Consider the following 22,943-nt stretch of genomic DNA (forward strand, 5'->3'; position numbering starts at 1 on the left):
TTTTTTTTTTTTTTTTTTGGAGCAGGAGCTGGGCCTTGAGGGCCCCTGCCCCAGCCCCACGCCATGTTTATGATACATACAACCCATCACAGCTGGATTTTAAAAAATACACAAAAAAATATAATATACATTATAAAACCTAGGTTGGGTTTGGAAGTGGCCTGAGCGATATGCAAATTGTGAGGACCTTCAGGAAGCTCAGGGGCGGGCGGTGTAAGGAAGGGAAGGGGCACAGTACTTCATATGAAACTCATGAATGCCCAGAGGAGGCTGGTAGACAGGCCAAGCTGGTGGAGGGGCCTGGGTGTTGGGAAGGGCCAGCAGGGGAAGGGTTAACCTTCAGTCCCACAACTGGTTCTGGGGAGCTGCTGTCCCAGGCCTGGGAGACTGAGATGGAGAAAAACATAAGGGAGTTGGTGCCCACCAAGAGTTCACCAAACCCAAGTCTTGGGCATTAGAAAATATCAAAGCCTTTCTGCTACCCCTTGTCCCCGGGACACCAGTCTACCCAGAGGCTGGGACTCCCATCTTCCTACTTGACCCTCCAAGCTATTTTGGAGATTGCCCCTGGGGGCCTTCTCCCATCAGGAAGCTGCTGATGGGCTCAGGCACTGGACGTGGGCCAGGGCAGTGTGGAGGAAGTCAGCACAGGGACCAACAGAGGGCACCTAACAGGTGCCAAGTACCCGCTGCTCTTTTCCTGCCTGGTCAGAGCAGCTGCTCCCCTGGCGGGAGGCTCCCAACCTGGCTGGCCCCAGCTCCCAGTACAGACCCTCTTTCCCATCCCCTCCAGGGAGGTAGTGTAAACCTGGGCTCTGGGGACAGGGAGCCCGGGGTGAGAATTCCAACTCTGCCCCCGCCCTGCACGAATGGCTCAACTTCGAGTCTTAGCACATCGTGAGACACCGAGACCCATGACCCACGCTCGCGTCACACAGTCTGAGAGGCACTTGGTACGCATGGGGCCTAGCACCGGGCCTGGCACACAGCAGGTACAAGAAAGCGTGGGCCCCTCTGTCTTCTCAACCTAACCCCAACTCGACACTCTCCTTCCTGAGGCCTCTGCAGTCTGACTCCCTTGGTCTCCATTCTACCCTCCCCTGCTTGGCCACACGTGTGTGAGCCCAAAGGGGTCCTCCCATTCACCAGAAGCTGGACAGAGCTGGGCGATGTTCAGCATCTCTGGCAGGCTGCCCCACCACTGAGCCCTCCTCTCTTCTCCCACAATTAAAGCGCAGAACAGTGGCAGGGAGTGTGTGTGCTTGGGGTGGGTAGGGAGGCCTCCTGGGTCCTGGGCCTGAGGCCTGGCAGGCGAGGGAGTCCTCAATCCCAGATTTCGGGGGAGGGCCAGGCAGGTGTGGAACAGATGCTCATCCTGGATCCTGGTGGAGGGGGCGGGCAGAGGGCAGCCTAGTCTTTGACGAGCTTGTAGACATGGTGCTGGGCCCCGTGTTCGCTGGTGGAGACTTCGAAGACGAAAGCAATGACAAGCAGGGTCTCCTGGGAGTCCCGGCTCGTGACCACCTGGGGGCCAGGCAGAAGGATTCAAAGGGTCAGGTGGCACAGGGCCCCAGGGTGTAGGGGCCGAGAAGACCCTTCTTCTTTCTGGATAGCAGTCTCCTCGCCTGAGCAATGTGTCTGGCCACCCCCATTTTGAGGCCCCTGTGCCCCCCACACCCCCTGCCGCCCCTTGCCCCCACCACCTGCAGGATGGTGAAGTTCTCCAGGACGCTGTTCATCATGTACTTCTCCGGCAGGTGCTTCAGCTTGTGGATGAAATTGATCATGTACTCACACATGGGGGAGCGGTGGATGCGGTACACGAAGCGCCCGTTCTCCAGCCTGGCGTACTCCGTCTGCCGAAGGCCCGGGGCGGGAGTGAGTGTCACCTGGTGCGCCAGCTCCCGGCCCCCCCGTGCCGCCCAGGGCCCCCACTCACCTCCACCTTCTCCACCACTTGCTTGCCAAAGGAGCACACCTTGGTGGAGACACTGATGGTCATGCTGTCGGCCGAGCTGTACTGAGAGCTGACCCCATAGAAGGCTCCTGGGCCCTCCTGGATGGTGCTGTTGAGGTCAGCCTAGATGCGGGGAGGCAAGCATGGTGTCCAGTGTGGGCAGAGGCCAGAGGGAGGCTTCCGGACGTGCCACAGCAGTGTTTTGCCCAAGGACCCGTCCCCAGCACTCTGTCCACAGGCCACAGGCAGAGATGGCAGGGGTCAGAGGGGAAGGGGGATGGGGGGACCAAGGGCACTGCACATCTCAGGGGAGGGTGTGATCAGGAGCAGAGAGGGTGGCTCACCCAAAACTTGACAAGGAAGAAGGCATTAGGGGGTCCCTTCTCATAGAGTTCCTTCAGTCCCCCCTTTTTCTCTGGGAACTTGTCATAAATCTGACGCACGTCGACAGCCTCCAGAGGCGGGTCCGAAAAGGCAGGGTTCGTCTGGCCGATGTGCACAAATAGGTGTTTGCTGTACTGTGGGGAGGGCCCAGCACTGGGTCAGGAAGGCACTCGAGTGTGCAAGCCTGAGAGCCGCATGGGACAGAGGCGCCCCCTGACTTCCCCACCCCAGGCCCCTGGACCTCCATGCCTGGGGGTCTCCATGACTGCACAACCCCCCACACCCAGCTCCAGGCACATTACCGTGTCAGGGTCTCGCTGCACCTCCATGAAGGCAGAATACTCGAGGAGCCGCAGCCGGGAGGAAGCGATGGTGCGGTCCTGCCAGACGGGCACAGAGGCAGCAGCTGGGGGGAGCGGGGTCAGGGGCTCGTAACCTGGGAGGGCGAGATGGACCCTCATCTGCATGGCTGTGTGCACGTGGTTACACACAGAGCTGCCTCCGGCTGCACAGTGCACTGTGCAAACTGGAAAATGGCATCCCTTTTGGGTAGGAACCCGGGCTGGGTTTGACTTTCCTGCCACAGCTCCTTGCACAGTGTACAGCCTGCACAACTGTTGGCAGTGGCCCCAGCAGTACACATCAGTGGGGTTTCTAGATCGCCATTAATGTGTATTCAAACAGAAAACACAGGCAAGTAAAAAGGGAAAAATAGGGGTGCCTGGCTGACTCAGAAGAGCATGCGACTCGATCTCGGAGTCATGGGTTCAAGCCCCACATTGGATGTGGAGATTACTTAAATGAATAATTTTTTTTAAAGGGAAAGTAAAAATTACCCAGGATCCCAACACCTACGGAGAGTGAAATTATATTAAGATTTTGGTGTATTTCCACACAAGAATTTTATAAACACACACACGTAGTATTTTTGTTGGTGTGTTCTAGTAGCAAAGTTCTGGAGGCAACACTGTAGAAGCTAAGGGGCCTATTCCCGGCCTGGCCTAACCCTGATAGACACCAGCCCCTCCCCGCTCCCGGGGCGAACACAGCCCCTGCGGCCAGGGCGGAGGAGGTGGCCGCAGTCTTGTGTGGGGAACTTACTGCTGAGCGTTGGCGGCAGGGGCGGCTGGATGGGGTAGGCTGGTTGTGCAAAGGGCTTGATGCTGCAGACAGGAACACAGCCTGGTTAGAGGGTCACCCCTGAACCCCACCTTCTACCTGGTCCAGTCACTCGGAGTCTCATCTGGTCCCAATAGAGGGCCACCCAACCTTTCTGCAAAGGCCCAAAAATGCACACTGACAAGCTAACTCACCAGCTTTTTGTTTTCTCCACATTCTAGCGTTCATGAAATCCTGCTGCATCTCACAGCTGATGTGCACATTTAATGTAGCATTTCGACCTCACCCTGAGAGCTGCTCGTTACACTGAGGGTGTGTTTGAGGATGAAAGTCCTCTTAGAATTGAGGGGACTGAGCTCACTTGATCGACTACCCGACATGCTGACTCGGGGACCAACTGGGAGAGCAAGTGAATGAGAAAGAACTGGAGGACAGGTGACAAGCGAGGAGGGGGTTGATGAGTGAACACACACAGGAATGAGCAGACAGCTGCACTGCCCTCTTGCTGGCGCTCTCAGCCTCTAGTTTAGCCTTAAAACTTTGCTCAGCTGCTGCTGGAACCCAGATCAGAGGGGAAGTCCAGCGTGACTGTCAGGGACAAGGGTGCGGGAGGATGTGCCACAGTACTCACTCCTGAGAGGGTCCAGGCTGCTGTCCGAGGAGAGGGGGGCTGCTCCAGAACTGCAGAGATGGGACAAAGCCCGGGGGCCCTTCAGCATCCAGGATCCCCACCACAGCCCCACCCTGAAGGCACTCCCTCACCTCAGCCCCACCTCCCAGGCCCCCTGTACCCGAGAAGAAGTGGAGAAGACGGCCTGGGGCAGAGGGGAGGGCGGGCTGAACTTGTTCTGTAGGACACTGGCAGAGACGATCTGGGCAGATGACATGGATGCCATGCTCTGGAGGGCTTTGTCCTTGGAGACCTGGTCCTGGGGAGGGGAGAGGCGGTGTGAGGCCAGCCGGGCCAGAGACAGGGTTGGGGGTTGCCTCTGGCCCCTCCCAGGCCCTCACGCTCTGCTATGTGGGGCTCAGGGGAGCCCCAGCCCCTACCTGGGCCTGTCTCCTAAGTGTATATCACCCCTCAGAGCACAATCCTTGGGGAGAAATAATTTTATTTTATTCCGTAACCCAGTATATACCCAAACACTTGCCCTTATGCTGTGTGTTGCACACTCTTATTTTCTATTCTGTTTTACCAGTGGTTCTCAAAGTGAGGTCCGTGGACCAACAGCACCAGCATCACCTGGAAGCTTGTTAGAAATGCAAATTCTCAGGCCCCAACCCAGACGCACTGAATCAGAAACTCTGAGGGTGAAGCCCAGAAATCTGTCTTCGACCAGCCCTCCAGGCGATTCTGATGCATGCCCAAGTTTGAGAACCGCTACAAGTGTTCTTTTTCAAAACATGCTGGTTGCAAACCTGTTAAGTTGGTTGCACAATTCCTGATTTGAAAACCCTGTATTAGGTGCTATCCCCCCATCACCCCCCCCCCAGGAGGGGCAGGCTACTTACCAGGTTCATGGCCTGTGAAAGAGAGGGAGGTGTGGATTAGAAGAGGCACACATGAGGGTGATGTAGGGTGGGGACGTGTCCTCTCACCCTCCCACCTGGCTCTCGGGTTTGAGGGACCCAGGGGAGCTCAGAGGCCTCTGTGGACCCTCACCCCATCCCACTGCTACCCGGAGCAACAGCTTGCTAGCTGGGCGTGCCCTGGAAAGGACATGCTGGAGGCCTAGAGGGTGGACCACGCTGGTGCCCTTGGGGGCGGCCCAAGTCCTCTGGAGCTGTGATACGGGCACGGAGCCTGGAGTGACAGGCTCAGCCTGCTGGGGGGCTATGAAGCAGGGAGAAGACACAGCCCGTAGGGTCCTGAGCCCTATGCTCTGGGATCCTGGGCTGTAGGGCAGCCAGGATTGAGCATCCAATGTGAGTAACAGCCATGCCCAGCACAACATCTCTGCCAGCTGATACCCGCCCCCCATCTCCCCTCCAGACCCACGAAGACCCCATGCAATTAACAAGCAGCAATTCGGAGGAAGGAGAAAAAGGAAAATGAAGAAGCAAGGTGGGCCTCAGTGGCCCCTCTCATTGTAAGGCTGGTTGTCCCCCTGGGCTTCGGCCTAGTCTCCGGGGCTGTGGCCCTCTGCAGCCTGAAGTGGCCGTTAGACTTCATGCTGCTGCTGTTGGTGTTTCTTAGACAGCCTCCACCCATCCATACTCTTCAGCCACCTGTCGTCTGCCCTGGGCTGGGCTCAGAAAACAGCAGGGCCAGGCCAAGAGGCAGGGGATCCCCTACCTTGAGTTTGGACTGAATCTCTCGAGATTTCCGCCTGGCTAGAACCTGCAAGTGGCTAGAGACCTGTAGAAAGAGAAAGAAAGAGAGAAAAAGAGCAGAAAGGGCAGAAGAAGAGGCAAGAACAGAGCTTCAGCCAGAAAAGAGGCACAGTGGGGCCAGAGGGCCAGCCAAGGCAGAGGCCTGAGCTGTGCAGAGATAGCAGTGGGGGCGCTGAGGAGGGACTGGAGGCCCTAGTCAGGCGCCCAACATACCTTGATGCCAACCTGGTACTCCCGCACCTTCTTCCGAGCTAGAACCTGTATGTGGCTGGACACCTAGGGGCCGCCCCGCGCCCCGCCAGAGAGGAAAACACAGAGAGTGAGGAGGCACGGCATGGGGCAGTCGTAGGCAAGGAGCATCCCAGCCCTCATCTCTGGGACCAAATGGAAGTTGGGGGTAGTTATGGGGCCCTTGTGAGCAGACCCTGAACCCTGCCAGTTCTTTGCTCTCTTCTTGGCCCTGTTTTGAGCAAGAGCCTATGGTAGTCTACAGGACCACCATGTACAGTAGTATAGGTTGTTCACTGCACAAGAGGTCCAAATCAGCAAGGATTTGGGGCACCTGGGTGGCTTAGTCAGTTAAATGTCTGACTTTGGGCCACCTGGGTGGCTCAGTCAGCTAAGCCTCTGACTTTGACTCAGGCCATGATCTCATGTTCGTGGGTTCAAGCCTCGCCTCAGGCTCTGTGCTGATTAAGCTCAGAACCTGGAGCCTGCTTCCGATTCTGTTTCCCTCTCTCTCTCTCTCTCTGCCCCTCCCCCTCTCATGCTTTGTCTCTCTCTGTACCAAAAATAAATAAAAAACATAAAAAAAAAAGCAAGAAATGTCTGACTTTGACTCAGGTCATGGTCTCGCAGTTTGTAGATTCAAGCCCCACCTCAGGCCAGATCTGTGCTGACAGCTTAGAGCCTGGAGCCTGCTTCTGATTCTGGGTCTCCCACGCCCTTGCCCCTCCCCTGCTCATGCTCTCTCTTTCTCTCTCTCTCTCTCTCTCTCTCAAAAAAAAAACCTTTTAAATAAATAAATAATCAATCGATCAATCAATCAACAAGGACTAAAATCCAGCCCAAAGTCTGTGTTCAAGTTATGGGCCCTGGAGCAGTGCTGCCTCTAACCCAGGATCTTTTAATTTTTCCAAAACAGGATGACTTTTTCTCTCTGATGTCCTCAGAGGAGAAACTTGTTTTTCTTTCTTTTTTTTAAATGTTTTTTTATTTTTGAGAGAGAGAGAGACAGAGGATCCAAAGCAGCGCTGCACTGTCAGCACAGAGCCCAGGCCTGAACTCCCATGAGATCATGACCTAAGCCAAAGTCAGATGCTTAACTGACTGGGCCCCGCAGGTGCCCCTTTCTCTCTCTTTTTAGAATAGATGTATGTACATACGTACATATGCATGTATTTAAGTAATCTCTACACCCAATATGGGGCTTGAACTCATGACCTTGAGATTAAGTCACATGTTCTACCAACTGAGCTAGCCAGGTGCCCTGAGACTTGTTTCTGACTGGCATCACCAGTGGCCATAATGCTCCTGCTGGCCATCAGATTATACATCGAGGCCACATCCTCTATGAAAGACCTCCCCTGTATCACTGCCGAAGTCCTTGTGTCAACCCCAACACTTGCCATCCTACAAAACCAGGCCTGGCCCTGCTCCTGCTTCGCTCATTCAGCTTCCTCCCCCAGCACGCCTTCCTTCTCTGTGGACAGACATGTATGGGATGTGAGGGCGATCTGGCTGCGACATCTGTCACCCCACTGATCGCCAGGGTTGATTCGGCTGACCTGGCTGGCTCGGCGGGTGCCCCCTTCCTCCCTCACCGCTCCATGTGCGTCCCTCCCGGAGCTGCGCGCTCGGTCGAAGAGGACGCCCATCCCCGACAGAGGAGGACTGGTCTTCGGTCAAGGGTACACGAGCAGCTGCCTCCCCTGCTGGAACCTCCAAACAGGCTCTCAAGTACGTATGTACACAGCAGGTGCCCTTAATAGCATTTCTTCTCCAGCGCATTGTCAGGCTCTGACCCTAAGCCTGAGAGAACCTAAAGGTCACTGCTTCCCCACGAAACACAAGGGGTCACAGATCCCTCCAGGCGGCTTCACGCAGGCATTATCAGCACTGGCTGTGGGCTTTCTTTGCAAGTTGTTTTCATCCCCACAAAGAAACTGTTTCTATTTCTTTTTAATCACTTACTGCAAGTTGCTATGTAAGTGATGCCAGGCGGCCCCCTGCTAACCCTGGGTTAGGACCCAGGCTGGGTGCTCCTTGTACCGCCTCACTGTGCATGGGAGCCAGACACGTGTCCGGCAAGATCACTGATCCCTTTGTATCATGACAAGAAGTGATGTTTGCCGGGCACAGCGGTTACTGCTCTCAGCGTTGTACACACACCTCATCTGATCCTCACAGCAACGCTAGAAGTCAGCACTCACATTATCCCTCGAGTTACAGATGATGAAACCAAAGCACAGAGAGGTGAAGCAGCTTCTCCAAGGCCACACAGCTGGGGGCTAGAGCTGGGATTTGAACCGAGGTGACCAGACTCCAGAGCCCACTCACGTCACCACCAAGCTACACTGCCAGGAGGCTTTGGACCCTCCACACAGAGGACCAATGCCGAAAGGCCAACTCGGTGACAGCCGAGAGTTCACATGGAACTTAATCCCAATATGATATTTAGCTGTTTTTTCAACGAGGAGGCCTTGTACTTGCTATTAATTGCTGTATGTTACCTGTAAGAACCCAAAAACTGCATTTTTTAAGCCAAAAGTAAAATAAAAACCACCCCAGAAAACCCCCTGCCTGTCATCTGGTTGCTCTTTGCAACACAGAAAGACATGCTTTGTCCTCAGTACCAGAGGCTGGGTCTGTCTGTCCATTCATACATCAATTTTTTAAAGATTTTATTTGGGGCCCCTGGGTGGCTCAGTCGGTTAAGCATCCGGCTTCGGCTCAGGTCAGATCTCACAGTTCGTGGGTTCGAGCCCCGCGTCGGGCTCTGTGCTGACAGCTAGCTCAGAGCCTGGAGCCTGTTTCAGATTCTGTGTCTCCCTCTCTCTCTGACCCTCCCCTGCTCCAGCTGTCTCTCTCTGTCTCTCAAAAATAAATAAAAAGCATAAAAAATTAAAAAAAAAATAAAGATTTTATTTTATTTTATTTTATTTTATTTTAAAGTCTATTTATTTATTTTGTGCACATGCATGCAGAGAGGGGGAGAGAGAGAATGCTAAGCCGGCTCAGCATAGAGCCTGATGCGGAGCTCGAACCCACAAACCTATGTGCTCATGACCTCAGCCAAAATCAAGGGTCAGACGCTCAACTGACTGGGCCGCCCAGGCAACGTAAATTTTATTTTTTTTAAGTAATCTCCACACCCAATATGGAGCTCAAACTCACAACCCTGAGACCAAGAGTCACATGTTCTTTCAACTGAGCTGGCCAGGCACCCCGGGGTGGATCCTCTTCTAAGGAGACATTAGGTATCAGAGTTCTAAGAAAGAATAAAGGTATAGGAATACCACCCTTGCAAAATGACAGAATTTTTAAATCCCGAGGTTGCCACCAGCTGGCTTGTAACACGTTACTGTCCAGCCAGCCTTCTTGGGTTCCCCGGCCAGGAGTAGGCATGACGTTCCTCTAAATCGAGAGGCCCTGCCACCCTCCCTACACCTCAGGTCAAAGCGACGGAGCCTAAGGGTCCCTTGACCCCTTCCCACTCTGACAAACACATTCCTATAAACTTCTTTTGGGAGGAGGAGGAGACAGTGCCCTTCTCCTGTGTCTGCAATGGCTTTCTGTTTGGTCTTTTTTTTTTTCTTTTTTAATTAAGTAAGTTCTACACCCAACATTGGACCTAAAATCATCACCCTGAGATCAAGAGTCACAAGCTCCTGGTGCACCCAGGTGACTCAGTCAGTTGAACATCTGACTTCGGCTCCGGTCACGATCTCTCAGTTTGTGGGCTCGAGTCCTGCATCGGGCTCTGGGCTGTCAGCACAGAGCCCGCTTTGGATCCTCCGTCCCCTCTCTCTCTGCCCTTCCTCCGCTTGTGCTCTCTCTCTCTCTCTCAAAAATGAATGAGTGACATGCTCCTCTGACCGAGCCAGTCAGGAGCCCTGGCTTTCTGCCTATAAAGACAGTATAGCAGCAGCAATTCTTCCACAGTGCCCACTCTGTTCTTCACATATTCGCTAATTTAATGGGAGAGGAACAGAGCCTGAGAGGCAAAGCACCCCTTCCCTGCAGGTAGTGGTGAGGGTACTTGAACCTACAGGCATGATTAGTCAGCACCTCTGATAGTCCCAGGGCCCTGGAAACAGGGCCCTTATCTGTCTGGTTCTCTGAGGCATCCCTAATGCCTAGAATAGAGTAGTAGCTCATTAATTCACTAAATGACTAAATGCGGTGCAGTACGAACTGGCCCAGGGAGAATGGTTAATAAGTGCCTGAACAGGGGCGCCTGGGTGGCTCAGTTGGCTCAGGTCGTGGTCTCAAGGTTCGTGAGTTCAAGCCCTGTGTCGGGGCTCTGTGCTGACAGCTCAGAACCTGGAGCCTGCCTGGGATTCTGTGTCTCTCTCTCTCTGCCCCTCCCTCACTCACACTCTGTCTCTCTCTAAAAAATAAACATTAAAAAAAAAAAAGGGGAGGTTCCTGCTCCCACACTGAAGGAGTGGACTCAGAACCTTCCTTTGAGACAATGGGATGGGACAGGTCGGCTTTGTCATGGAGATCCAGGAAGGTGGGTACAAGGTCCAAACCCCACCAGCCAGGGAGGTTAGCAGAGCTGGCTTCCAGTCCCCCGTCCCTGCGCCCAGCCTGCCCCTCTCCCCGGCACCCCACAAGGAACCCACCCAACCAGCTCCCTTTCAGGGCTCCTGTCAGCACACGGCTGCCCTCCCTGGCCCGAGGCGCCACCCAATCATGTCTCCCTGCTGCCACCACTCCCCTCACCATTGCCACTATCCAGGCCGCCATGGCTCGAGATCCATGCCTCTGCCTGGCCCTCCCTAATCCACTGCCCCAGCTGCTCCAGGGCCAACATTCCTAGACAGCTGCCACCTGCCACTCCCTGTTCTATTCCCTTCCTTGGACCCAGCTGCCCCGAGGGGAAACCTGTCCCTCAGGCCAACCTCACACCATCCTCAGCTCTTCCCGCCCCTCTCTCCACCCACCACACTGCTGATTGATGGCTCTTTCCTGCCCAGTGGGTTCTGTCCTGGATCCACCCCCTACCAGCCACGTGACCTTGAGGAAGTTACTTAACCTCCCCATGCCTCAGTCTCCTCATCTGCAAAATGGAGAGAATGACTATACCTATCTCATAAGGTTACTATCAGGAATAAATACATTAATACAGAGTAAGCCCTGAATGGGTTCACAATTATTACATGTATATCCAACTTCCTCAGCCTAGAGGAATCCTTTCCCCTTTTTCTGCCTGGCTAAATCCCAAATTCCTTCTTAAGATATCTTGGGTGACACCTCCTCCCTCCCCCTCCCCCTTCCAGGGCAGACCCTTGTCTGGCCGCACACTCTTCTGTTGGCCATGCTGCCCTGCTCAGCACTCATCTGTCACCGCAACCGTCTGTCCCGCTGACTGGTCAGTGAACCACTCTTGCAGCGACCACACACTGTGGTGGTGGTCCCACGGGGTGGTGGCCGGCCAGAGAGGACAGGGCCCCTTTCTCTGAGACCTGGGGAGTGGAGGGAGGGGCCTGGGGAGTGGGGGGGGGGCGGGCAGAGGGGATGCAGCGGTCATGCCTCCCTACCTGTTTTCTCGTCCGCGTCTTCCCAGTCCTCAATTTAATGTAGCGTGCGATCAACTCATTTCGACCTGGATCGGGGCAAGAGAAAAATGAAGAGGGGCCAAGACCCTCCCTTCCCTGCCCCACGCTGAGAAACCCGCAGCGCACCCCCCACCCCCGCCTCCCGACACTGCTCTCTGCTCCTTCCACCAACCCTCTTCACTCCAACCGGCTGCAAGGGCACAGGCAGGGCAGATGAAGTGTGGGGGGGAGTCCCAGATGCTCCCTGCACTGCCCCAGGACCCAGGGGGCTGTTCGCTGGGGGACGTACGGGCAAGCGGCACAGAGTGGGAGGAGGGAAGGTGGGGCAAGGTCAGGCCACCTGACAGCCCAGCCGGGCTGCTCACTCCTAGCCCCAGCACTTCCCTCCTCCCGGTGCCCGTCACCAGTGTTCACGTGTGAGGCCTGCCGCAGGCGGCCCACGTCCCCATGGGTGTCTGACGGAGTTCCGGATGGGCTCCTTTCCTAGCCACGAGGACAGACCCCAAACAGGCAGGAAGGACCGAGTGTTTTCCACCACACCTCCTGCACTGACAGCCTGTGTCAAGATGTCACTGAGCACATCACTGTGTCCTTGAGCCTGTCACCCCCATGTCACGGGTCACCAGGGTCTCTCCTGCCTTGCTGAGATGCTGGCAGATGCTTAGCCAATACGTTTTATGCCCCAAATCCAGGCTCCCTGGCCCCCAAACCCATCACCTCCCCAGAAGGGCCACATTCTCCAAATTCCTCTTCCATGACAGAACTGGCCCCACCGCCCCTCCCTTCCTGCCTGCCCCTCTCCACCCCACTCCCTCCACCCTGTCTAAAAATACCCTGTGGGGCTGCCCCCAGCCATCTGGGAGGTGCCAGCAAGGACGGGCAGCCCCCGCCCCACGGAGGTGTCCCGGAACATCTGCCTGCCCGCGAGTGGGCTCTGGGGCTAGGGTGAACATGGCACAGAGGGCAGGCACAAGGGACACTGCAGCCCTTACCCCTTGGGCCAGCTGTCTCCTTCCCAGCCCCCACCATGGTGGTGGCCTCTGGGAGGGGACGGGCTCAGGGCTTGCCCCACTCAGCCACAAGCTGTCAGGGAGGGCTGGAGGGAGCTGGCAGGGGGCCAGGCCCAGAAGGGTTGAGTTATCCCAAAAATGCAGCTCTGGGAGAGCCCTGTCAGGGCTGGACAAGGGGGGACACTCCCTTCTGGGGGCAAGAGATGGGCAAGGTGACCAAGAGCGGGCCCGGAGGGCAGGAGGGATCAAGGTGTCCCCGGTCTCTCGGGCCCTAGTGGCCACATGGCCCTCCACCACCCTGTGGCGCCCCCGTCCCGCTCCCAGTTACTGGAGGGAACTGGCCAATAGGACACCCCAGGTCTCACGCTGGGGCCTCCCCACACCCTGGGCAGGGAGGAACCTTGTCCTAGGCCTAGCCTGGAGCACATTGGACTGACCCAGTTTCCTGTGTCCACTGAGTCACCCTGAAACCTGCAGGCCAGCAGGGGGAGGAGAGGAGGAGCTGACAGGGGGGCGGGGGGGGGGTGTCAAGGTGTGGGCCTCACTCCAGCCTGGCTTGTTTATGAGGAGGACCCAGACACACAGGCTCACACGCCCAGACTCGCCCGTGTCAGCCTCACAGGCCTTCGCCAAACCGGTTGGGTGAGGGGGCAGAGAGCAGGGGGAGGGGCCGGGAGGGCCAGGCCGCCTCTCCAGCGCTGTCCAGTGTCCCCGTGCCTCCCCACACGCACCGTACATCTTGCCCTCGTCTGACAAGATGATCTTGCGGCGGCCACAGGGCGGGTAGATGGCCAGGGCCTCCTGGAAGCTCTGCTCGATGTCGGGGCTCCACACACCCTCCGCGTCGTTCTCCAGCCCCTTGTCCAGGCCCTCAGGCCCGTCCTCCCGGGCCTCCCCGGGGCTGCTGCTGGCATTCCAGCTGTTGGACGCTATTGTGCTGGTTTCTCTGGGCTCTGGGCCTGAGCCCGCTGGGCGGCCGGGGCCTGTGGGACAGACACAGAGGGGTTAGGGCCAGGCTTCCCCCAGGTTACAGCAATCTCCCACCCGAGGGGCAGGGCGGAGGTAACCAGGGGTTAGGTGTGTTTGGTGCTGTGTGACCTTGAAAGAGCTACATCACCTCTCTGAGCCCGGTCCTATAAGACAGTCCTATAAGCCGAGGAAAAGGTCTCCTTGAGGTGGTGAGGGAAATGAGATCACGACAAAGTACCAACCCCCAGGGCCTGACTCATCACACTCAAGATGTAATACTGGTGGCGATCGATGACAACAACGATAATAATGCCTGGTATCTACATGGCACTTTTGTGGGTAAGAAGCACAGTCACATTCATTCAAGGCTCAACACTAAGGCAGGGAGGGCAAGGACTGGTGCCCATTATTCAGACGAGAGACTGAGGCTCCCAAGGTTGTGCAGCTGCCGAGGGAGGGCATTGTGATGGGCAGAGAGAGGAGACACGGGAGCGGGGCAAGGCGTGTCTGCAGCTCTCAGAGGGGCTGCTCCTCTTCAGGTCTCAGGCATCCCCAACCAGGGACGGCCCTCTCCTCAATCTCCCCCACCCCACCCCTGCATCAGTGCAACCCTGCTGAAGACCCACTGTGTGGGATGGGGAGGGTCCCAGACACAGGAAGGGTGTGGTTTCAACTTCCCTAAAAGATAACTCACAAGGAACCTAAACATGGGGGCAGGGACTGTCCCAGGAATTGCGAGGCGGGAGGGAGGCTGGCTGGCAAGGGAGCAGCTGAGAGGTGCCTGGCCAACAGCCTTGCTCAACCCCACCGGCTCCTCCATCCCACTTCCTGTTCCTGCACCTCCCGGCCCCACAGCAGCCCATAAACCACCCACACGCCTGCCCCTGCCCTGGCCCACATCGCAGATGGGCCAGGGCTCTGTAAACTCTGAGCTCCCCGCACACGCCAGGCTGGGTTATTAACTCAGACCACACCCGGCAGTCCCCCCAACACACACGGCTCCAAGGCACACCCCCAGCCCCCTTCAGCCTCAGGCTCTGCTTGGCCGGGTCCTGGTCCTATATCAGGGTCCTGGGAGCCTTGGAGCCCAAGACTGCTACATTCAAGGCTTTTGCTCTGGCCCGCAGATAGCAGGGAGGGGGTGAGGGTGGGGGGCATGCAGGGTAGGATAGAGATGTGGGAGACGCCTCCAAAGCCCGGGGAAGGGAATTCTTTCCCCTGAGACAAGAATTCCAGGTCCTGCCAAATGGGTAGGGGTCCTCTCCTGGACCACCGGTTTAGGGAGGCTTGAAGAGGGTCACTAGTGGCAAGGGATGGGGAGGGCTAAGAAGGCCTGAATGTCAGAAGGATATAGACATAAGACTACTAATAAGGGGCACCTGGGGGGCTCCGTCGGTTAAGTGTCCAATTTCAGCTCAGGTCATGGTCTCATAATTCCGTGAGTTCGATCCCCATGTCAGGCTCTGTGCTGATAGCTCAGAGCCTGGAGCCTGCTTCGGATTCTGTCTCCCTCCCTCTCTGCCCCTCCCCTGCTCACACTCTCTCTCTCTCTTTCTCAAAAATAAATATTAAAAAAAAATAACCTATGGAGTAGAGAGTATTACCACTCCCACTTTATAGATGAAGAAACCAAAGAACAGAGAGGTTAAGCAACTTGTCAGACACACAGCTAGTAAGTGCTAGAGCTGGGTTCTCAGTGCAGGCCATCTGGCTTCAGTCCCTCGACCGAGGGGATGAAGCTGAGAAACCTCGCCACCTTGCGCAAGAAAGGAGGCCCAGCTGTCCTGCCAACCGCCCTGGGCCCACCCAGTGGGATCCAGACCAGGGGCCTCCCCCCAGCCCAAGTAGCTGGGGCAGCTTCAAGGATGCCCACATGGCCGCAGCTCTCTCTGTGAGGCCTCAAGACCACGAGGAATAGCTCCCCCACTCTAGAGGGGCGGCCAGGGAGACAAGAAGCCACACTCCTGACCTGTGAGAGGGCCACACTCCTCCACTCCCTGCTGTCTCTCCTCACCGGAAGCTATGCCCCCATCCCCTTCTTAACTCCTGAGGCCCTGTTCTTGGAATCAAAATGTGAGAGGGCAGAGGCTCTGGGGACCCAGTGACTCCCATATTGAGGTAGTTGAGATGCAGGGCTTCCTCCCAGATCCAACACCACCACAGGCTACCCAGGGGAGGCAGAAGAGGGGCTACAGTGCCCTAAGACCCCTCCCAACAGACTTTTCAACCCATTTCCCCCCAAGTCCTTTCCTGAGGCTTCCCGCAGAGCAGCAGGGGCCCAGGGCATGGGGGGCCCTGGCAGCCCCAGGCTTTTCACAGCAACTTTCCTGCCTCCCCCAAGTCTCTGCCCGCCTCCCCTCTTCCAGGCGGTGGCCCCCCCTTCTCAGGGTGATGTCAGCCCCGCCCCGCCCCCCGCAGGAGCACTGTGGCCAAATATGGCGAACACAGCAGTGCTTGGGAGCTGGGACAGACTGGGGGGGGCGGGGCGGCGGCCCCTGGCTGGGACCGCTGGCAGCTGGTGAGGGGGAGGGGAGCCCAGGGGGCGGCTGCAAGGACGAGTCAAGGAGACAGTGGGACCCCTGTCCCTTCCGCTGGCTCACAGGCACAGGCGAGACTCACTTTCTAGGAACGCTCCTGGGGGCACAGACGCCAACACGGGGGCCCACAGGTGACCCCTACCCCACATGGCCATGCACAAGAGCACACGTGTGCAGGTGCTCTGGGTGGCTGCCTGCACTGACATGCAAATGAGAATTTCTGTACCCCCAGGCCCGGGCACACCCGTGGGCAATGGCGAGCGGTAGCTGCGCTGCGCAGGGGCTGAGCTGGGGTCTCTGTCCTAGGGCAGCGCTCAGGAGTCTAGGCCAGCTTCCCGGGTCTTCCCCGAGTTACTGCTGTGGGATGAGGACAGAGCCTTGGACCCTCACCCCCCTGGGGGGGGGGGTACCCAGCTCTGGGGCTGGGCTCTTGAGACGGCTGCAGTCTGGACTGCAGTCTGGACGCATGTGGGGCTCAGGCCCGGTGCAGGGAGGAAGGGAGAGGGGTGCCCTGGGGTGAGAGGCAGCCCAGGGCAGGGTCTCATCTCCCCAGCTGCTAGTTGGGGCTCACCCAGCCGTCCAGGGCCTCTGCCTGCTGGGCTGGGTCACCAGGAGGGGTGGGAGATAGGGAGGAGGACTCGAGGGAGGGGTGAAGGGGTGGAGCCTGGGAAGAGTCTGGGGGTGTGGTAAAGTAGAGGGAGACAGACCCAACAGACCGACAAGACAAGAAAGCAGACAGGGAAGACAGGAGGGTCCCAGAGAGTAAGAGACAAACCCCCCACAAAACCTTGGAAGGAGACCCAGAGAAGGAGAGATCCAGAGAGAGGCAGGCCGACAGGCCAGGGAGGGTGCCAGAGAGAGACAGAGAGCCTGACCCAGAGACAGTGACTAATAGACTCAGACAGACAGAGACCAAGATTCAAGAAGACAGAGGTACACAGCTGAGGGGGGCAAAAGGGGCAGGAAGGGGAAATATCAATACAGTCGGGCGGTGGGGGACGGGAGAGAGCCAGCAACAGAAAGACCCTGAGTTCAGGACAGACCTGGACGACAGGAGTGACAGGGAAGCCACTACAGGGCTATGCCCGGGGCATCCCACTCCTGTCTCATTTGCTCCGTCCCTCTGAGGGACCACCTCCTAGCTCCCTCTGCAGTGGCCCATCACAGCCGCAGGCTGTGGCCCACTCTGCCTCAGTCTGACCAGCCCTTCCGGCTTCTATTCTTTCAGGTCCCTCAGCCTTCTAAGGTCAGAGGTGCCTCTGGGTGGTGGCAGGGATGGGAGCTAGGAGCTAGGTGGCCGGGTGAGCAGGCTTTGGGGCCCTGGGGGAGATAAGGGGCACCCTGCTGCCCACTCCCCACCCTGGGGCCAGACTGCTGGAATAACCGGCTGGACAGCTCCAGGGACGGGAGGCCTGAGCTGGGCAGCCGTAGGCCCCCACCCCCATGGGGCCCCGAGGCTTCCAAACCAGCCAGCCCCACAACTCCCTTTCAAGGGAGGAGAGGAGAGAGGTCCCCCAGCTCTCTGCCCGGACTGGGGATTCAGACAAGGCTAGTGGAGGCAGGTGGGTGTGGTCCTCACATCCCCCTGCCCCTTCCCTTCCATACCAGCCCCATGGGGAAGACAGACTAGCCCAGGGACTGTACTGGGTCTAGGGGCCCGCCACTGTCCACTCCTGCAGGGACCACAGGCCTGCCAGTGCTCTCGCTTGTTAGTCAGAACATCGCTCCGAAGGCAGCAAGAGTAGTGAAATCGGCGCTTGCACCCCCAATCTCCCGCCCCCAAACCTGGGCCGGGCTGACCCGCAGGGGGTTGAGGATGGGGAGGGCAGTTGTTGAGGGCTAAGGGAGCCTCCCCGCCCCCTCTGCCTTTCCCTGCTTCCTTCTCACCCGCCCCCACAGCCGGGCCAGCTGTTCTCCAGCTGCCAGAAGGTCCCACCCTAGAAGTAGCCGTGCTCCGGCTGGGACCGCCGGGGGGGGGGGGGGGGGGGGGGGTCTGCCTCCCCCACCCCCAGCACAGGGACCCCTGAGGGACCCGGCCAAGTGGCCACACCCTGCCAGGCTGGGGAGGGAGTACCCTCCTCCCTGGAGCAGGGTAGAGATTTTTACAGGAGGAAGCAATTTGCAGAGCCCACTAGGAGGGAGGTGGGGAGGCCTCCTCCCCTCTCTTCGGCTTATTAATGTGCTTCCAATTTGGGAATCAGGACTCTCTGCACCCACCCCTACGCTTCCTGGGGAGCAGAAGAGGCAGGCAGCCCCCCAGACTTCCTCTTCCAAAGCACATCCTCCATCCTCGCTGTCCTTATACTGCACCCCTGCAACCCATGTAGGAGAGTGGGAGGTAGAGTCTCAGCGCCCTCACTCCTCCACAGAGAGAAGGGGCCCAGCGCCCAGACCTCCCTTCGCCCCTACTCTGGGACTCTGTCCTGTCTCTTCATCTGCTTTTTTTTTTTTAAACCAAGTAATCTCTACACCCAGCGTGGGACTCGAACCCATAACTCTGAGATCAAGAGTCACCGCTCCACTGACTGAGCCAGCCAGGCACCCTGTGTCTCCTCATCTTGTCCCACTGCAGCGAAGACCAGGGATCCAGCTTGGGGGGGCGGGGGGGGGGCGGGGCAGGGAGGCAGCCAGTGGATAGTTTGGGCAAGTGGGTTTCCCAGTTCCCCATTAACATACCATGGCCCACCTAGTACCCTGTGTCACGTCATGTCATGCACTGTGCTGCCACCAGTGCCTTGGTCAATCCCCCCAGTATGAGAGTCACAGTGTCCTCTATAAACACATACAAGCTTCCTCTTGGCCCTCCTCCCTCAGGCACACACTTGTCCCCCACCCCACCCCCACCGGCCACTGTCCTGCACAGTCACTGTTACCTGCATCTCTAGCCTTTGTTTCTTTTTAAAGTTTCTACCATGGTCACCCACATAGAACATCACATTCACCATCTTAACTGTCTTTAGGTGCACCATTCAGTGGCATTTATGGACTTTCCTTCTTTGTTTTTAACCATTAGCTTTTTCATGCTCCTCCATGTGGCTGCCCCACGAATCGGGGTCCAGGCCCTCAATTTGTAACATGTGGTCTCTGGAGCGTGCCTGGCACAGCCCTGACGGATATCACCCACACTGTCCCATGACCCCACGCAACCTCAGAGAGTGCCGCCCCAGTCCCGCCCTGCACTTCCCGTCCCACGTGGCACTGGCCAGGCAGGGTCTGAAGCCTGGGTTCACCTACACCCCTACTTCCCACTCCACTCCTCACAACCGCCCCTCAGCCCCATGGCAGCACGGCCTCTCCTAGTTTTTCTCCTAGGGTCACACACACTGGCACACCCAGCCCATCAGGGCTCCTACACACCTGAGGCTCCTTTGTATGCTGTTCACACCCACACACACACGTAGTCACACCACAGCATTGCACATCATGCCAAATGTGGCACACACACATGCGCGCGCACACACACAATCAAACAATCGCAGTGTCCCTCCCGCATCTGAGCATCCCATCCAGTGTCAGACACAGGCTCCCGCTGTCGGGTCTTCCATAAAACACGTCCCCCGTGATGGCCACTCACACACAGGGACCGAGTGCATGGCTTTCTTTGACACGCACGCTGAGCGTGTTGTGCATGGTGGCTCCCACGTACACACTGTATCAGTCATGTACACGAGTGTTACAAGGTCACAGGCAATGTCACATACGGCTTCCCTCGTGTACAAGTCCGGCCTCACAGGCAGGCACACAAACTGGTTTTAGCCAGTTCTCTCACACACGCACCCCCCCCCCCCGCACACGCGGTGTCACCCACACAGAATGTCCCACTCAGCCTCTCTCACACACGTCCAGTGTCACACACGGTTGGGCTCTCATTTCCCTCTACAACTTCCTGTCCTTTCGGGCCTGGCACGGAGCACAGGAAACAATCAGCACTCTAGGAAACCTCAAGGGCTGAGGCTTTAGGGAGACCAGAGGCTCAACAGGACTCTCTGGCCTCTGGCCTCCCGTGGGACCCTTCGAGGACAGGGTCCTTTCCCCTCTTGGGGCCTCCTCTGAGGGGCAGCACCTCTCCTGCAGACAAGCCTAGGCTGGCACAACACCAGGAGAGAGGTGAAGCCAGGGCAAGGCCTTGAGGACAGGCCTGAATGTGATCTGCTGACCTCTGACCAGAGAAGCTTCCGCCATGGCCCCAGGGCTATCCCACAGGTCCACGGAGACCTGGTTCCTCAAGGCCACCCCTCAGACCCCACAGCTTCTGCAGCCCCCACGTGGGAAGAAGAGACTGCGACCTCCTAGCTCTCTCCACGGAATGCCGCAGTGTTAAGAGCCCTCGTGGCTCCCCGATTCCTTGGGAGCTGGCACCCCAGATCCCTTCCCCTCTCCTCACCGTGGGTGGACCCCTCAGCTCCTCATCCCTTCCTAAGTGAGGAGGGAGGGGGGACTGATAGCTTCCATTCCCTTCCAGCTTCCGCTCCGAGCCCCTAGCAGGGTCTGGGAGTCAGGCTGTGGGGCAGGCCATCCAAGTGACCTTTCAGCACTATTCACCTCGGCTGCCTTTGCCAGACCCCAGGGCCACTTCAGAGGACGAGTTCCCTCAGCTCTGCCTGGCTTCCCTGTCCCCTGCCACTTGCTGCCTGCAACCCTTTCAGCCACACTCGCCTGGTTTACAGACTCCCCAGTCACCCCCTGGTTTATCCTCACCTTCTTCCTCAGGCCCCTGGATCACCCACTCACCTCTCCAGACCTCACCAGGCTCATGTTCCATAACGGAAGGAGAAGGCAGGCCAGCTGACTAGACGACTGAGACTCTGGAAGGTGCTCAGAGATAAGGGACCTGAGAAGTCATTTGTTCTGAGCAGGGAAACTGAGGCCCAAGATGACAAAGGTGGTTAAAGGTCCAGCTGAGACCAGAGCTCTAGTTCCTTGACCTCCTCTTTGAGATATTCCTCCTCGTTTTAATGTTTCCTCAACTGGCAGAATGCACAGGGTCTACACACCTGAGGGTGAGGGCAGGAGCACAGACCAGGATGCACAGAGACAGACAGACAGACAGACATCCATACACAGAGCTCTGTCCTGTCAATCACTGACCATCCCACTGAGCCATTCCCCAGTCCAAATGCACTAATTAGCATTAATTAATGTTCCCTCCCTTAGGGGAGTGGGGGAAGGCTCATGAAGTTGAAAATCCAAATGGCTCTTAGCCTCTCCCTGAAGAGGGGGCACCCAGGGCCCCTGAAGTCACCCTCCCCTGACAGAAGATACTCCACAGGGTGAGCAAGGATCCAGAAGGTCCAGAAGATCGGAGAACCAGGTCCTGAAGTGATATCCTCCGGGGCGGGGGGGATGGGAGGGGGGGTGGTCTTAGAAATGGAGCTACAAGAATCTGGAAGGGAAGAGAACATAATTCTCCCAAATCTCCAACTTTGGGGGACTCTGGATATGCTCCTTGCCCCAGGCTGCCCCCGACATGCTAACCAAGGAGGAGTCCTCGCCCCCTGCACTGGGTGGAACATGTACACACAGAACCAGGCCACAAGAGATGGGATACAACAGAGCCGCCATGAGCCCCAGCCCCTAGAGCTGTGTCCAGTCCCTCCCCCCATCCCCTGCTTTCCCGGACTACAAGTCCAGGCCTGACCTGGTTCTGCCTCTACCTGGAGAGAGAGAAAGCACAGGGGGAGGTGCCCCCCTGAGAAGCCCTCCCTCAAGGCCTCATTCTCTCTTGTCCAGAAAGACTCTCTGAGCCCTGGATCAGGGCCTCGCTCCCCAAAAGGCGACAGCGTGGGGTCTCAGTGACACTTCCCCAGGGCCTGGCTAGGTGAAAACCAAATGCAGACAGGCGCTCCTGGCCTTTCCTCCCCAGGCAGGAGTAGAGGGCATGACAGACAATGGTGGTGGTGGTAGGAACAAGCCTCCTTCAAACCCTCTAAAGCCTAAACAAGGGCTCTAAGGAAGTGTAGAGAAAATAAGGCCCCCAAACCAGCCCCCTTTGGAGCCAGGCACTTAGAGCCCTGGTCTGGAACTCCGAACCTCCACCCACAGCGGCAGAACTGGACACAGCTTAAGCCCCTGCCTCTCAGGGGGCACACGCCCAGGGCGCGCAGCTCTGCTCCCGGTCACCCTCCACAATCGAGCGCAGCCACAGGCACCGCGCGCAGGAGCCGGCCTGGACGCCGGGAGGCCGGGCCCGAGGCCTGCGTGGAGCTGGAGCTGGGAGCTGGAGCCGGGCGGGCTCCGAGAGAGCGTGAGCCGGGAGTCCAAAGGGCGGCCGGGGCCCGGGACTGAGAGTCTTGGGTACGATCTCCCCAGTGGCAGGGCCGCCAAACCGTGCGACCCCCAGGCCCCAGCCTCAGCACCCCAAACTCGGACGGTGGGACAGACGATGGCACCGGGGACAATCTCCCCGCTCCCCGACCTCCCCGGACCAACTCGTCCGGGTCGCGGAGGGGTAGGGGTGGGAGGTGTGGGCGGGGCTTCCCGGAGAGCTTTACCCCCCTTCCCTCTAAACTTCCCGGCACCCAGATCCGGGGCTCAGGCTCAAGCTGGACAATAGTTAGGGGATCCAGCCCCCCACGAGTACCCCTCCAATCCAGAACCAGCCAACCAAACCACCTCTCCCAGCAGGGCCTCCTCCCGGCGTCCGCCCGGCTTACCTGGTCCGAGCTCGGGGGGGCGCTCCGGCCGGGCCGCTCCGCCGGGCCCAAAAGAGCCGAGAGGGGGGCCGGGGAAGGGGGGTCTTCGGGAGGGGGCTGGCCGGAATGTGCGGAATGAGCCGGGCCGGAGCGGGAGGCGCCGGGCGCGGAGGAGGGAGGCGAGCGGGACGGAAAGTTTGTGTTGAGGAGCCGGG

At 57.9% G+C, this 22,943-nt stretch overlaps 1 protein-coding gene across 1 annotated transcript in view; it reads right to left on the reverse strand.

The window, feature by feature from the left end:
* The window catches only part of TEAD3 (TEA domain transcription factor 3), a 23,914-nt gene continuing 971 nt past the window's right edge, over positions 1 to 22,943 (reverse strand). Inside the window, exons 3-15 of the mRNA XM_029943161.1 lie at positions 22,750 to 22,923; positions 13,322 to 13,573; positions 11,563 to 11,627; positions 5,757 to 5,819; positions 4,973 to 4,984; positions 4,252 to 4,389; positions 4,092 to 4,141; positions 3,443 to 3,504; positions 2,644 to 2,777; positions 2,302 to 2,475; positions 1,940 to 2,080; positions 1,704 to 1,856; positions 1 to 1,524 (exon numbers count right to left, since the gene is read on the reverse strand). Coding sequence (XP_029799021.1) covers positions 1,411 to 1,524; positions 1,704 to 1,856; positions 1,940 to 2,080; positions 2,302 to 2,475; positions 2,644 to 2,777; positions 3,443 to 3,504; positions 4,092 to 4,141; positions 4,252 to 4,389; positions 4,973 to 4,984; positions 5,757 to 5,819; positions 11,563 to 11,627; positions 13,322 to 13,573; positions 22,750 to 22,923 — 1,532 coding nt within the window. The 3' untranslated portion in view covers positions 1 to 1,410. The remainder of the gene's footprint in view (positions 1,525 to 1,703; positions 1,857 to 1,939; positions 2,081 to 2,301; positions 2,476 to 2,643; positions 2,778 to 3,442; positions 3,505 to 4,091; positions 4,142 to 4,251; positions 4,390 to 4,972; positions 4,985 to 5,756; positions 5,820 to 11,562; positions 11,628 to 13,321; positions 13,574 to 22,749; positions 22,924 to 22,943) is intronic.

Source organism: Suricata suricatta, chromosome 7, assembly GCF_006229205.1.
Source record: "Suricata suricatta isolate VVHF042 chromosome 7, meerkat_22Aug2017_6uvM2_HiC, whole genome shotgun sequence".
Classification (NCBI taxonomy): domain Eukaryota; kingdom Metazoa; phylum Chordata; class Mammalia; order Carnivora; family Herpestidae; genus Suricata; species Suricata suricatta.